The sequence below is a fragment of the Phoca vitulina genome, unplaced genomic scaffold (assembly GCF_004348235.1).
Source record: "Phoca vitulina isolate PV1807 unplaced genomic scaffold, GSC_HSeal_1.0 scaffold8, whole genome shotgun sequence".
Taxonomy (NCBI): Eukaryota; Metazoa; Chordata; class Mammalia; order Carnivora; family Phocidae; genus Phoca; species Phoca vitulina.
Genome location: NW_022589711.1, coordinates 18910847 through 18926065, shown reverse-complemented (window position 1 = coordinate 18926065; position 15219 = coordinate 18910847). Strand labels below are relative to the sequence as shown.

General features: G+C 35.5%; 1 protein-coding gene across 5 annotated transcripts in view; it reads right to left on the bottom strand.

Annotated features, from left to right (window-relative positions):
• Positions 1–14345, bottom strand: part of EPHA3 (EPH receptor A3) — a 351742-nt gene extending 337397 nt beyond the window's left edge. The window contains exons 1-2 of one of the 5 annotated variants that reach the window (XM_032406347.1): positions 6003–6359; positions 5409–5482 (exon numbers count right to left, since the gene is read on the bottom strand). Coding sequence is in view for 3 of the 5 variants with exons in the window: in XM_032406343.1 (XP_032262234.1) it covers positions 13082–13169 (88 nt within the window). In the remaining 2 variants the exon portion in view is untranslated. Of the gene's footprint in view, positions 1–5408; positions 5483–6002; positions 6360–13081 lie in introns of those variants that run through there. The other 4 variants (XM_032406343.1, XM_032406344.1, XM_032406348.1 and 1 more) reach the window with 4 other exon arrangements.
• Positions 14346–15219: the final 874 nt, after the last annotated feature.

Genomic DNA, 15219 nt, shown 5'->3' with positions numbered 1-15219 from the left:
GTCCACCAAAGCTCAGCTTTTCATTTTATTATACATACCAGGATATGCCATTGAGAAAAAATTTAGAGAAGTCAAAGTTTGATTGATGTACTTACATATTTCAACATAACTTTTACCTACTGTGATTACATATTCTTAATTTAATATCTCCCATAGGCTTCCTGTTTATATTTATTTCTACCTAAATATAACTAAAACAGTTTCAGTAGATCGAGTTAATATTGTATTTTATAGACTAAAATTTATACAATTTTTTTAGATTATAAATAAAGTCAACTATAACTTATTGTGTGCAGATAAATCTTCCTGAAAACTCTGTTAAATTTTACAGGCATTTTGTGTCACAGAAAAATATTAATTCATGATAATTTCTCCATCCAGTTGCCAGCTAAAATCATTATGCAAAAATTCAAGAAAAAATTCTGTAGTGCTAGCAGTTCTGTGAAAAAAATAATCCCTTTTGTCACATGGTATTTTAATGGCTTATTTATGTGATATAAGCAGATTTCTGGATAAGGTGGTATACTTTCAACTTATTCTTTCTTATTAGCTTTTCCTCCTGAGCAATAATCTTGGATTTACTTCTATACAGGTCCTAATTATAGAAGAAACTGTAATTAGCTGCCTCATCTCAATCTTTGCCAAGAGCAGGGAGATCTCCTTGGACTCAAAACACACAGTCTCACAGTAAGATGTCTGTGTTTTAATGACTAGGGTTGTTCAAGGAAATGACAGAAACACAGAACAAAATTCTGCTTTAAACCTGGACACATCAATAAATGGAAACCCTGTGCTGTTCCTAATGTGTTAAAGCTTTCTCCTTTTTTTTTTTCCCTTCTTAATCTGAGAAATATAAAGGTCACTCTAATCTCATACTATTATGGAGAAAACAGCTATCAAATTATCACTACGGAATGTGTTCTTACAACAAAATAGTCCTTTCACATAAATGAGTGGGGATGGTCTACTGTCAGTGAAGTTTTAGTGAGTTAACTACCCCAGCTTTAATAACAGTGCCTAGAAGAACAGGTCTCTGTTTCTGTGCATTGTCACCTGATATTATGAATCATTTAGACAAGTAAAATGTGTTTCCCAAAATGTAAAAGTTACTAAAAGTAGAACATTAATGATTATATTAACACTGTACTTTTCCAACATATTTTGCCTTTTAAAGTGTTCTGGAAATAACAGAACTTGTTTATTTCTAATTCAGAAAGACTTTTCTGACAGATTAAAAAGTGAAAAATGAAAATATGTTACGCAATTATTAAATCATAAAAATAATCACTAAGGCAAATACGTATTCAAACCTTAGTATATACATTTTGCCTTCACACCATAAATTGAAGCTGACTTGGAATAAATATTTTAATCATAAAATCTTGATTATCAACCATCAACTACTAAATGAAAGCTATCTGTTCAGTCAGGATTTGACTGATGGCTATGAAAATGAAACAAAATAGGGGTGCCTGGGTGGCTCAGTCATTAAGCGTCTGCCTTCGGCTCAGGTCATGATCCCGGGGTCCTGAGATCGAGCCCTGCATCGGGCTCCCTGCTCGGCGGGAAGCCTGCTTCTCCCTCTCCCACTTCCCCTGCTTGTGTTTCCTCTCTCACTCTCTCTCTCTCTCTCAAATAAATAAATAAAATCTTAAAAAAAAAAAAGAAAATGAAACAAAATAAGCACATTTGCTTATTTTGAACAATTCTACTACAGCATTTCTTTTAGAAATAAAATACTCCTGGAAACCCTTGGATATAAGGATTCAAATTTTAGCACAGAAAAAAAAGTGTAGTGATAACATTTAATTTCAACTTAAGAACATTCTCTGCACATCATTATGCCACAAAACATGTTATTTTTTTTTTTAATTTCAAAAGATACCCCTTGCAGAATAAATTGATTTAAATTTCTGGAAAAGTAAAATCAGGGTCTAGATTTGGCTTCATCATATTCTGGGGGACAACTACATCTGGACTTTACGTCACACATCAGGACTGATAGCTACAGACAAAGACACGCACACATATAAACAAACTCTTCAAGGTATAAATATGGGTTTCTATAGAGGCCCACGAAGGATCCAGTGAGGGTGGTCACATGCTTATCAGTTTAATTCAAAACTTTCCATCTTAGAAGTATGGTGTCAAGGGAAAAAAAATCAAAGTATTAGTGCTGGTGATAGAAAACTTTTAATGTATCACTGCAAGAAAAGGTAGAATTCGGAAAAACCTCTATGTGATTTTTCTTGGTAGTGTAGTCAATATGAACAGCATACAAAAGCTTCTAATTGGGGATGGTTCCTTTTTGACATGCAATCATGAGTTATTTTTTTCTTAACATTTTTCTTGATTCATTTTAATGGTTTTTAGATTTGTGGCTCTGAAATTAAATTTGAGTTTCTAAGTTGTCACTATTAACTTAGAGTAGTAAACCTACTGCAAACCCGGGCAAACATAGAATAAAATATTCTTAATTAGTTTCCAAAGGATCACCTTTAGTATTTTTCTTAATTCTATATAGATTTTTAAAAGATATACACATTTGGAATAATTTTGGACATTGCTTGTAAAGAAAGAGAAGAAAAACAATGTCCTTATTCAATATACAAATGTTTAAGGAAGCCTGTTCATTCAGATGAAATACATATGATTATGACTAAAAATCATTTTTGAAAAAACAAAGGCTATCAAACATTAAAATTTCAGATCAGAAATGTTAATAACACCATAATAAAATCTGAGTTTGTCTTTTTTGAGTTATCTAATGTAAATGAGTATTAACTTATCTATGTAAAACAGATCATAAAAGTAAACCAAGAGAAAAACACTATTCCCTTTTATTCCGCTTCTTTAAAAACATTTTCAAAATTTAGGGATAGCTATATTTGATGGAGTTTATATACCTAATAAAAGAATAACAACCCAATTTAATTTCTATTTATAATTTCTATGATTATGCCAGTTCTTTATATTCAGTTAAAATGCAAAACCAACCATAAATAGCTTTGGCATATGAAAGGGAAAAAATCACAATTTGGACATAATTCTAGCTTTATGCCATCTTTGAATATAATAGGTAGATTAAGGGGTCCAGTTGGGGAAAATTTATAAAATTAGATAATGACAAATAACTTAAACATGGTTATTTTTATTTTTCCTCATCACCAATTTGTAATTCAGAGAAACAGAATTTCATACCATCTTGATTCAAAAAGGTGTATATTCATTCATAAAATTGTGCCCACAGTGTGGTGATAGTTCTTTTTTGTACAGGGACAAATGGTGATACAGACACATACAGACACACACACACACACACACACACATATACACACACACAGTGCTTCAAAGTGGCTTCCCAGCTTAACTTCTCCTTAGTGTGAAAACTACCATTGTATGCAATAAATAAATATATCTTTCCAAAACCTACAGATTTGTATTAATTGATAGATTAGATTTGAAAATCAGGAAATAAATACATGTTAACTACAAACGAGCTGTTCGCTGTTGCCCTTAGTCGCCCCAAGGTAGAGAGAGAACGTCTAAATTTCATACTGATTGGAAGCCAACCAACTTTATCATTGACAAAAAGTTAATTTTAAAGCCTTACATTTTTATCAAGGGAGGGAAAGGATGGGGGGTAAAGGGCAGGTATTACTTTTTACTGGGCCTGTAGAATTTATTCATCTATCTTTCTTTATTATTTGAAAGAAGATAAATTAACCTTACCTTAATGAACATATGGGAAATTCAAGACGAAACCATTTTGATATTGATTAATTAGCAACAAAATTAACTCTGGCTTATCCCTTTGCTCCTGTATCTTTTGAGACCTTACCATGTAATTAGTCAAGATTTTTGTCTTGAAACAAGAGGCAACTCAGTTTGGAGACTTTAAGGTCAAGTTTGTATTTTCTTGAATGAGAGAGTTCCACAAACTCAAACATAAATAAAAAAGTTTAAAAATAGGGAAAGTAGTTGTTGACTCTAATTATCCAGAAGCAAGAAAAAAAAGTTTGTTGCTAAGCCCTCACTTTTGTTTATGGCAAAATGTGCCAATAGCTTGACTGGTTGAATCATTCATTGGAAACATAAAGGATAACACGTTAGTTTTTTTTGTTTTGTTTTGGTTTGGTTTGCTTTTTTGGTACATTACAATAAAGAAAGCAAGATACTAAAAGCAGCTTTCTGATTTGGAAGACGAATGTCATCAATATGCTGTTTTTGCTCTTTGCCAGGTTACCAAAATTTATTGCAGCAATTAATGCAAAACATATGTGCTGAAGTACCCACATGAAAAATATAATTGCCCCAACTTAATTTGCTACCTTTCAAAACCATGTTTTAGCTACCTTTTCTCAATGCCTCCACTTAAATAGAGTACAAGTGTTTTTATGAAAGAGAAGATAAATCATTATAATTTATTTTCTCATCTTAAGTAATATATAAATTATCTTTTAAATAGGAAAAAGTTTCCACAAGGAATAAAGTCTACTTTTTAGACCATATTCTATTTTCCCCATTACTGACTTCCATGACAATTCCAACAGTTAATTCACACTGTTTTTATTATATAAAACTCTAAATAATAATATTTGCGTTATATTGATAATTGCCTCACAATCTGTGTATGGAATTCCCGACAAAATCTTCTTTCCAGCACGAGGAAAGGAGTGTTGGAGTGTCAGGAAGGAGAGACAGAGGTAAAAACATGTGAAGAAAAGGCAACACAGACATTTTCTCCTATTCCTCTGTCCACATCAAATTTTCTTTACATTATTTTCTTGGTGTGTCCCCCACTCATGCAAATAATCATTAACTTATGAGTGCAAAAAACTATGCCGTTTCTAAGTACTCTTTGAAGCACTTTCTTAAAAGTACTCCGAAGCACAATTTTTCGTTCCATTACTCTGGGTATTTGTAAGTTATTCTTGCAAAGTCACAGGACAAATTAGCTAGTCACTAGGATTAAGATTCAAAAGCTAAGGCTTCTCCTGAAAAGAAGGATGCCTCCCTCCTTCATAGGCATTGGCATACATGAGAAAACATATGAGGTTAAAATCAAAAGACAAAGACAAGAAAGGGCCTGGCTCGGTTACTACTTTATTATGATTTGTTTCCTCAGTTTCCTCAATTGTAACAATGGAAGGTGTCATCATACCTACCTTAGGGCTGTCTTAATGATTAAATGAGGTCCAGTAAATTGTGAATGATAATGTAGGGGAAAAATTCTTTCCAGCCAGCGAATTCTGTACAATTATTACCGCAATGTTGGGCATGGCACCAAGGCCATATTTAGTCTCGGAATCCCCTGGATTCAACAATTCTATCTTTTATGAAAAATACTAAAGTTCCAACACAACCACGGAAACATCAGCATCAGCATCATCCTACTACTAACCTACCTCGATGGCAGCGCTCCCAGAAACACTTTCTAGCCCATTCCAAGTTTACTCGCGAAATCCGAACAGGGAAAATCCTGTTTTAATAAAACGGTGCCAATCAAATATGGGGCTGCAGGAGAAAACAGTTGTGCACAGGGGTGGGGGGTAGTTTATGGAACATGCCCCTTATCGCTCTCACGAGGGGCCTAACAGTTGGCGTGAGTAGGTGGCTTTAAAGAAAACCGGGGGCGGGGGGGGGGGTAGGCTCATTTTAGTTTAGCGCCTTAAGAACTGAAGGAAAGATCGGCTGGAAGACCAAAAAATAGTCGAGAGGTCGGGTCAGACAGCAGCAAGCATGACAACTGGACGTCCCAGGCGCTCCTGTGCTTCCCAACAGAGCACCAGGGGGGTACCAGGCGCTTTCCCTACACTGCAGGGAGTTCGTTCTAGAAGCCTGCAGATATCCCCCTCCTCCACTTGTCAAGTGGTGGCTCCGTGAACTCCTATGGAAAGGAGACCGCGCCACTTCCGGACGCCAAGCTCAAGAGGCTGGCTGAGAGTAATGGGGCGGGGGCGACAAAGCTGTCCGGTCACAGTCCCCGTGAAAGGACGTACCTGGCGCATCCTAGGCGCTCGCGCTTTCTGGGCGGGCCCGACCGAGCCGAGCCCCAGGTGAGGAGAATCCAGGTGGTGAGACGGTCACCGCCTCTGCGAGCGCCAGCAGCTCCGCGGCAGCAGGCAGAGGGCGCACGTTTACCTCTCGCCCGCCCGGGTCTGCAGCCCGCGCTCGGTTTGGGTAACTTGGCGCCCTCGCGCCGCTCACATCCACCCTCCGCCCGGCTCAGAGCGCCCGGCCCCGCCGCCCGGAGGAAGCCCGCAGCAGCGGGAGCTCCGCATGCGACCGCCGCCCCGCCCGCCTGCGGGAGGCCGTGGCCAGCTGAGTGCGTTTGCGGCAGCCAGGCGCCGAGACACTCGCGCACAAAGAACTACCGCCTCCCGGAGGGCAGGGGCTGGGGCTGGGGCTGGGGGACGCGGACCCGGAGTTGAGTATTTATGATTTGATCTTTAAGCCAATGCAGAGAGAAAAAGTAATGAATTCTTGGGAGACCCTGTTTTCCCTCCGCACCACTGAGCCTGTTTCTGCCGACGAAATAGTTTGCAGTTTAGATGCCCTGGTAGTGGGTGTGGTGGCAACGAGGAGCGCTTGCTCATCTCTCAGCTGCCACATTGCTGTCACTACCCGCGAAGCCCTGCTTCCTCCTAAAATTTCTCAGAGCACACGTCTGAAGTGTAATCAATATTGTTTCATCAAATATGGGAGGCGTAACGCGAAGAAAAAGAAACGCCGTCATCCCCTTCTGTGGCCACCCAGTCCCCATGGCTGAGATTATTCACAACAGTTTGTTTGTACAGTGCTGCCACTTGTTTTCCCCCTCCTTCCTCGCCTATTATTCTGACTTCACCATGTTGGTTTGGATTATGTGGATTTTCACCCTTTGCTTTGACTGGAACAGCAGGACATGGTTTAGAAAATGAACGGAGGGAGGGGGCTGCACACTCAGGGCTTCCAGTTTAATAACATCACTCCAAGTTGGAGGCTTTATTTGCTGAACTGGTTTTGATTCCATCCACCCTCCGCATGCATTTGCCCAGGCATCCAAAGGGGGAAGCATTCTTTGGCGTACACTCTTAAAACTTTCCTGGATAAAATATTTTCTTCTGGGGAAAATCAAAAGTTGTATAAACTTTAGAGAAGAAACAACGCAACCACCCCCCTTTTTTTGTTCAGTGTGCAGGTTTTTAGGGTTTTAATAAAAATTGATTAGCCAGATGTTTTAAGTGATAAATATTTTCTTTTTAAGCAAAATATTTATATATTAACATTGGTTTTAGAATCTTTGCACGTCTCTACTTCTCCATCTTTTTAATCAACTTTTTATTTTCTTTTCACTTTCAAAGACCTTTTTTTCTTTGTAATTGACCACCCATTTTTATTTCGGAGAAAGCTGGTAGGAGGCAAACTAAAACTTGCTGACTTTCAGACTTTTCCAAGAGAAAACCTCCTGCCAGGTTTCAAGAACTACCTGATACTAGGCAGCTTGTAACAGAGACCCAGAAAGTAAAATTAAGGGGAACACTGCTCCCACACCCTGATTCCCACCAGGAGTGTTTTCCTAGTTGAATTTGTGGCTTGGAATCCTTTGTATTTTATAAAAGTCACAACATTTCTTTTATTTTTACAGTCATTAGGAAAGAATTTTCTAAGGTTTTCAAATTTCTGAGAACCAAATTTCAAGTCCTACTTTTTGGTATACCTGGATGAATAATATAATGAATGTTTCACACCACCAGTCATCCCTTTATTTGAACAATCTGTGGAAAGCCACTTGTCCACTTTCTAAGAGCCCTGCATTGACCCTCCCTGGTGATAAAATCCAGATCTCTGAAAACAGAACCCAAAAGGGGACACCTGCATCTGTTTTTCTAAATCTTTTATCAAACAGGAATTAAAAGAACAACGTTTATTAAATGTTTTAAAGGAAAAGTGTGTATCTTAGAAAATAAAGTTGAGGATCTTGACAGAAAATGATTTGTAAATTTAGTGTTCTTCCAAGATATACATATTTCCCCTTACATCTAGTATTTATGCCAAACAAAATCATTGGGAATGACTAAAATCAAAGGTAACCCACATCACAGATTTCTTAGTAAGTAAATGTCTATAGAAACTTATCGAGTTTTGATGATTTGTGGAAAGTTTTATTAATATTTTCTTGAAGATTTTATGACTTGGAAAATGTAACTCTCAAAAACAGTCCTTGCTCTTACCATTTGCGTTGAAGTTAGTAAATCAAATATACTGTGGAAATATGTTTTGCCTTTAAAAATCCTTTGCATATGTAACTGATTATTTGATATTTAAAAATTGCATATATTTTATTTCAGAAAAATTCCAAAGCTTCAGAAACAGTTTTAACATTTAGGGTACTTTATAAAGAAAGGTACTGTGAGAAGCTAATAGAAGTGAGGGTGTTAAAAAACACACCAAAATTTGAATATTGACATGTGGATAATATATAAACACGATAAAGAATTTTACTAAATCTTTTCTTTAACAATAATAAGTTTCTTAAGACTCAAGGTAAAACTACTAATTTGTTTATATGAGCAAGGTGCAAACCATAATTATATTCAATTAATTAAGAAACTTCACACAAAATTTCCTAAACTCACTAAACAATGTTTAAAAAAATGCCTTCAAGTTCTGATTGTTTACAATATTTTGTTTAAAATTTTATACATTAATTTTAAGTGCTTTTCATTTTTGCTCCCAATTTCTAGCGTTTCATGGAAAAGACAACTTTATATAAAATGCAGCCATGATGTAACACGTGGCAATGGTGTTTTATTATATGTAGTTTCCCTTTTATAGTTCCAGTTGTTTCTGAGTTATAAATATATCCAATTGACCTTAAATCTTAAAATAGGCAGAAAAGTGATATCAACTAGAGTACCAATAATAAAAAAGTATAAAATTGAAAAATTGATAGCTGGTTTGTATTTATAAATCTATTGTTATTGCCACAATACTTATTATTTAAAAGAATTTTTAATTGCTCATTTATGACAAGGACTAGAATGGTGTAATGGATGAAACATAAGAGGGAAGAGAATGGACATTTTTCCCACTTGAATTATTATTATCAATATTAGTCGTTGAAAAAATATAGATTCAGAATGAATTAATTTCGTGATAGATTTTGAGAGGTTACTAAAAGTTTCTTTCCGGCACAATCAAAATATTATCGTAGCAATTCAGGTTGTCAGTAAAAGCTTAAACAAATTTGCTGATAATCCTGTTAATGACCTAGGTCAAGTGTTAACTGTTGTGGGTTATAAAATAGTGAAATTAAGGTTTCTCCTACCTCCAGGCAAATAGCATAGTTATAACTATTGGGGGCTGGGAGGAGCTATTAGGGGAGCTATTAAATTACAAAAATGTATAATGCATTCAATTATTTAGTCTAGCGTGATGAAATGCTATTAAAAGCAAATGTAAAACCTCTTAAAAAAAAACCTATAAAGATATGACAGCTTAGTCTCCATAAATATTTCAATCACAATGTATTATTATTTGAGGATAAGTGTTTATATATGAAAAGAGATGCCAATTTATAGTAATTTTTAAAAAGGGAATAATCCATTGTTTAAATGTTTATCTCCAACATTTGCTTAAAGTCAAAGGGAAGTATACAGTGTTCATTTGCAAATTTTACTTTTAAGCTTTGAACAGTCACAGAGTCGCCTCTAGTACTTAGAAGATTTATGTTCAGTAAAATACATTTCATAGATACAATGTCCCAGCCACTCCAATAAAAGTCTCCCAAAATAAGTAGTATATAAATATGCAGATTTAATTTTATTTACTTTTATTTTGAAAACTCTGATTTCCAATGTAAAGAGCTCTATGGGTAAATGTTAATCTAATTTACAAAGGCTTTTGGATAGAAAAATGATTCAGTGCTTATGTACTGATGAATAAGCAGTTCATTCTGCCTCAGACTCCTTCAAATGTAGAAAAGTATTAAAAGAGAGTAACTTATCTTTTGCTAAAGAGATTGATACTTCACTTTATAGCAAGTTTTTACCTCTTTGCAAAGTTATTTTTCTTTACCATTATTATCATCCATTTGGGATCAGAACAGGGAGCAAATATATGAACTTCTTAAATAACACGTAGTGTAGCAATCCTATTTTGCCATGAGTAGTTGATTTCCTATTGGAAGTCTTTTATTGGTGTGTCATGTAAACAGAGACCTGATAAGATTTTAACAAAGTTCCATGCAGCTTTAATAACGTTTCTATTTAAGTAGATAGGCCAATTGTTAGTTTAAGCAATCATTGAAATTATGAATAATCTATTATCGTTGAGGAGGCCAGTGATAGAAAGTATCACCTAGAATCATTTTCTTGAAAGCATATTAAAAAGTTATTTGTAACTGTATTAATAAGAGGAAAGTTCAGATGAAACTTTTTCTAAGTATTTTTTTAACTTTTTAATCATAGGCCCATGGCATTTTAATAGATATTTGACTATCAAATCTCAAATTAAAAAAAAATCACACAAGGGAAAGCAATTAACTCAATGGCTTGGTTTTGTTCCCTTTTAATTCTATCATGCCTGACTTCATAATAGATTGTGAAATAAATTCTAATAAATTTTACTAGTAGATTTCTAGTAAATTTTCTTTGGTGTTGAAATATAATTTTTAACATAATATTTTAAATGCAACCTAGTATTTTATATCTCAATTCTCAAAATTTATATCAGAAAGCTATATTAATCAGATTCATTTTATCATTATTACTTCCACCAAATATATGAATTTTCAGAAGCATCTTGCTTTCTATTCAAATGACATTGTTAGAAGAATTTCATGGAAATCTTGGCACATACTTGGATTTTTCACTTTTCATGTTGTTCAACTCAACTTTTAAGACTTAAGCTATTGCATTAATATTTAAAATTTCACTCAAATATTGCTCAAGTTAAATCATTCATTTTAAATTTTGTTCCAAAGCTTCCCTTCATGACCTCAGGAGGGAAAGGAAACACTACTCATAGGACATAATCTGGAAAGAATAATCCCATGAACAATGAATAAACTTTTATCCAAGCAAATTAAATGTAATTGTGTCACTTTTCGGCATATATTTCCCTTTCTATATACATCCCTGCCTGCATAATAATATATCCATTATATACTGAAACATACACAAGGTGTGGCTTAAAAGAAATTTACATTTGATTATTCCTGTTTCATTAAATTAATATTCAGTAATTTTATGTAAGCATGAATAAGTTTCAGGAGTCTTTTTTTTCCTCTTGCAGTTTACTGAAAGGTTATGTTTTCCACAAAAATACTGACTCTCTCAGCTCTATCCCTGTGCATTATTAATTCAGTAAAATCCATTATCTAAATAGTTTATAAATATTCCATCTGGAGAAATACAATTTATCATAGCAATACGGGAATAATATTTCTAGACTTCTAGTTATTGTCAATTCTTTAATATCTTCAAAAAATAAGATTAAACAAACACTAATTTTTGCTTACTGATATGTTACTCATTATACAAATGATTACTCTTGCCTTTCATTCAATGAAAAATGATTGACCATTACTTTCAAATAAAGATTTTAATTTGATTTGTACAAAAAAAAGTCACTTATAGGTGATCAGACGATTTTCTTGATCCTTATATTTTAGAATTTTCACTTTCCCAGTTAAAAAAAGACACAGAAAAACTTAATGATATCTACCAAATTGATAAAGGCAGTCACTAAGGAAAGAACAAAATTAAACTGCTCTATTAGCAGTGAAAGTAGGTCACCAATATGAGCAGTTTTTAGACTTAATTAAAAAGTTTCTACATATTTTGAGTATTTACTTGTCTTTTTGAAATAATGCATACAATATACAACAGTATTGGCTTGCCAATATATTTTTAGTGACAAAATACATAATGAAGCATTTTCACATCTTGCTCAGTATTGCTAAATTGCAAAATAAATTACTAAATGTTATTGTCATAAGTTCAAAATGATTAAGAGGAAATCAAAGTTGTAAATGTTGCTTTAAAACAATCAATTAGTTAGAGAACTTTGTCTTAAGAGTCAGTGATTGTATTCACAAATCATTAGGAATAGATCACAAAAGGTATACATGAAAAAAGCAATGTATCCATCAAATACACAATCTTATAGGAAACATTAGTGTCCTCAATTTTACATTTGCACTTTAATCCACTGAAAAGGGATGAATACCCATTAGGAGGAAAATAAATAACCCAACATCAGGAAATGCCATTTGCTGCATATGGACATTCTTTCTTAATTTGTTATTCAGTTATTTACTATACCTACCCAGGAGCTTTTCACTTTCCATCAAATACTTTCCCTTACTCATATATAAACCCTTAAACAAAGAGAATCCAACCTAAGCTTATTGTAATTCCTACAAATATCACTTATGTTAATGTGGCATATGCTGCTCATTAGAACCTGTACCATAGAGCAAACCATCGCCTGGCAGGATACACATCACTTTAATACAGCAGTTGCAATATAAACACACACACACACACACCATCAGCTTCAACAAACTCTGATTTCCCTTTATTTAGTCCATTCATAAATGCCATGATCCTAAGTAGGAGCAACCTGTCATTACCTTTAAACATACTAAAGAACCTAGCAAGGAGGGTTTAATTTTCTTTTAAACTTCTCAGAGTACTACATGGTCATAATTAGAAATAAAATACTGCCATGCCTATTTGGCAATTAACATCGTGGGCTGTAAAACTGGAGGATTTTTCTCTTTCTTCTTTCTTTCTTTCTTTCTTTCTTTCTTTCTTTCTTTCTTTCTTCCTTTCTTTCTGCTTAAAATTGGCAAACAAGGTAATTGCTTGAATTGGTATCAGATTAAAACCACATTTTAGGTTTAGGCAATCCAAAATTCTCTCCTAAAGTCTTTTAGAAGACAGCAGAAAATAAAAGCACATCTGTAGTTTACTCTCAGAGGAAACTGCTTTATTCTGAGGCACCTTAACGACCTGAAAAGGTTCCGGGAGAACGTGCTTTGAAGAGCGTTAGCCCTGCGGGGCAGGGCAGTTTGCTGTACCTGGCTTACCTTCATTGGAAGGTTGGAGAATCAGTTCCCCGAAGCAGTTGAGAAGGGAGCAGCTGAGAAGGAGGAGGATGGAGAGGTGACAATCCATGTTGCTGGTGCAGAGGGCAGTGAGAGGAGCATATCTCCATGAAGCATGCCACTGATGTGAGGGGGAGCGCTCTGATTGCTGGAGAAGTTACCATGCTCCGCTCGCAGGCTGATGTCAAGTTTGACACTGGAGATAAGGAGGAGTCTGGCTGCCTTTCCTCGAACCTCGCTCAGGGACTTCCCTGGGTCCTAGTGCCGTCGGAAGTGAGCGAGGCAGAGGAAGGAACAGCACGCGGAGACTTGGAGACTCGCAGACTGCTCTGAAACACAGAGCTGGGGAGCAAGGGGTGGGATGGGGGGGTGCGCCGCCCATAGGCAGGAAATCCAGAAGTCGTGATGGGGCAGTGGTAGAGAGCAGTGGAAGGGAGGGAAAAACACCCGCTCTTTATTTTCATTGAAAAGCAGCTATTTTATTGTTTGCTATACATGCTCTGTAGGTTAATTCCCTGAAGAAACCAGAAACCCTGATAGGAGTGTCATATGGCAGTGTGAGTGAAAAAGAAAGTGAAATGCCAGAAGATGTTTGTATTATAAGAACAGGAGCCTTTCGTTAAAAAAAAAAAAAAAAAAAAAAATCAAAGATGATTGTATAATTCAAAGGAAAATTAGGATTATTACTTTACTACATTCAATGAAATCATAACTCTTATGAGTCCTTTGTGGTGCAGAAGGACACTAACACAAACCCCAGATCAGAAAGTCTTTTCAGTTCTGTACCAAATGGTATCTGGGCTTTCAAATAGATTTGGCACAGGGATTTCAGTGTACATTTGGTGTACTTTAGTTTTCCAAACCGGGAGTAACCTTTACCATGCTAAGGAAGTGAACAAACCCAGCCCCAGGAATAGCTGCTGGTCAGCATTCACTTTTTTCTGTGCTGTGGGTATAATACAAATCAAACCTGAAGTTCTTGACAACACATCACTACCCCTCTCTCTCACCATCTATGTTAAGATCTCTGGGTTCTATGAGATAAACATGGCATAATTCACAGCTCGGCATTCAGCTTTTCAGCCACTTCCAATCTGATAATAGTTGGATACTGTTCTTCTTTAACATTCCAAATCCAATGGCTAAATAAAGTGTCCTAGCACTTTCTCACTTTATACCATGCCTAGAAATGATTTCTCTTATTTCCAGTTCCCTTGTTGGACAATATAATAGCAATCTATTTCAGCTGAATAATTTTGTGATTTATATTTTGAGAACTATCTTCACTTATCTTTAAAATATCCCCCCGAAATTGATTACTCAAATATCCTCCTGCTCATCTATCTTTTCCTATTCTAAACAGAAAACAAGACTCTCATTGCTTGCACAACTCCAGAAAGTTAAGATAGGTTGGCAACTTTAAAATCAGTGATCAATTTTAGAGCACTAAGTTGTGGAATCTAAATAAGGGTTTGAAAAGGCCTTGCTAATAACATATTCATTTCACAAACACTATGTTTTTAATGAGAGAACACAATTTTCACATGAATTGAAGTTAAGGGCTTCTAGACTAGCTTGTCGGCTGGGGTGGGGGGTTGGGAGGTGGGTAGAGGAAGTGAGAGGAAGAGTGGCCCTGCTCACTTTCTATGTACGCCTTGTTACTTTGTATCTCTAACTTCTTCCCACATTATGTCACCGGAGGCTGTATAACCGTCTTCAAGTGCCAAGTCTGTCAGAATTGAAAATAATGACAGATACTGAACAGAGGACTCAGATAATGGTGACTCTGGCATTTTTTTAAAGTTGCAACACAACTTTAGTCTTTCCATAAGGCACAGTTCCATTGTTCTAGGGTTAGATAAAATTTTTCTGAAACTTGAAAGAAAATAAAGTCTTATTTGAAATGACAATTTATAAACATTTTGGAAAAATATGCCAATGTGCTGATATCCACATACACTGGCTTCCCCTCACACTACTTCTCTCCTCACAATTAACTGCTGTCACTGGGGAAAGAGGCATTCATGTTTGAAGGAAACTACAGTAGTGTGAAAATGGGTAAGAAGCAATTGTTGGCCTGGGAATATAATATAAACATTATAAGATCTCTCAATTATAGA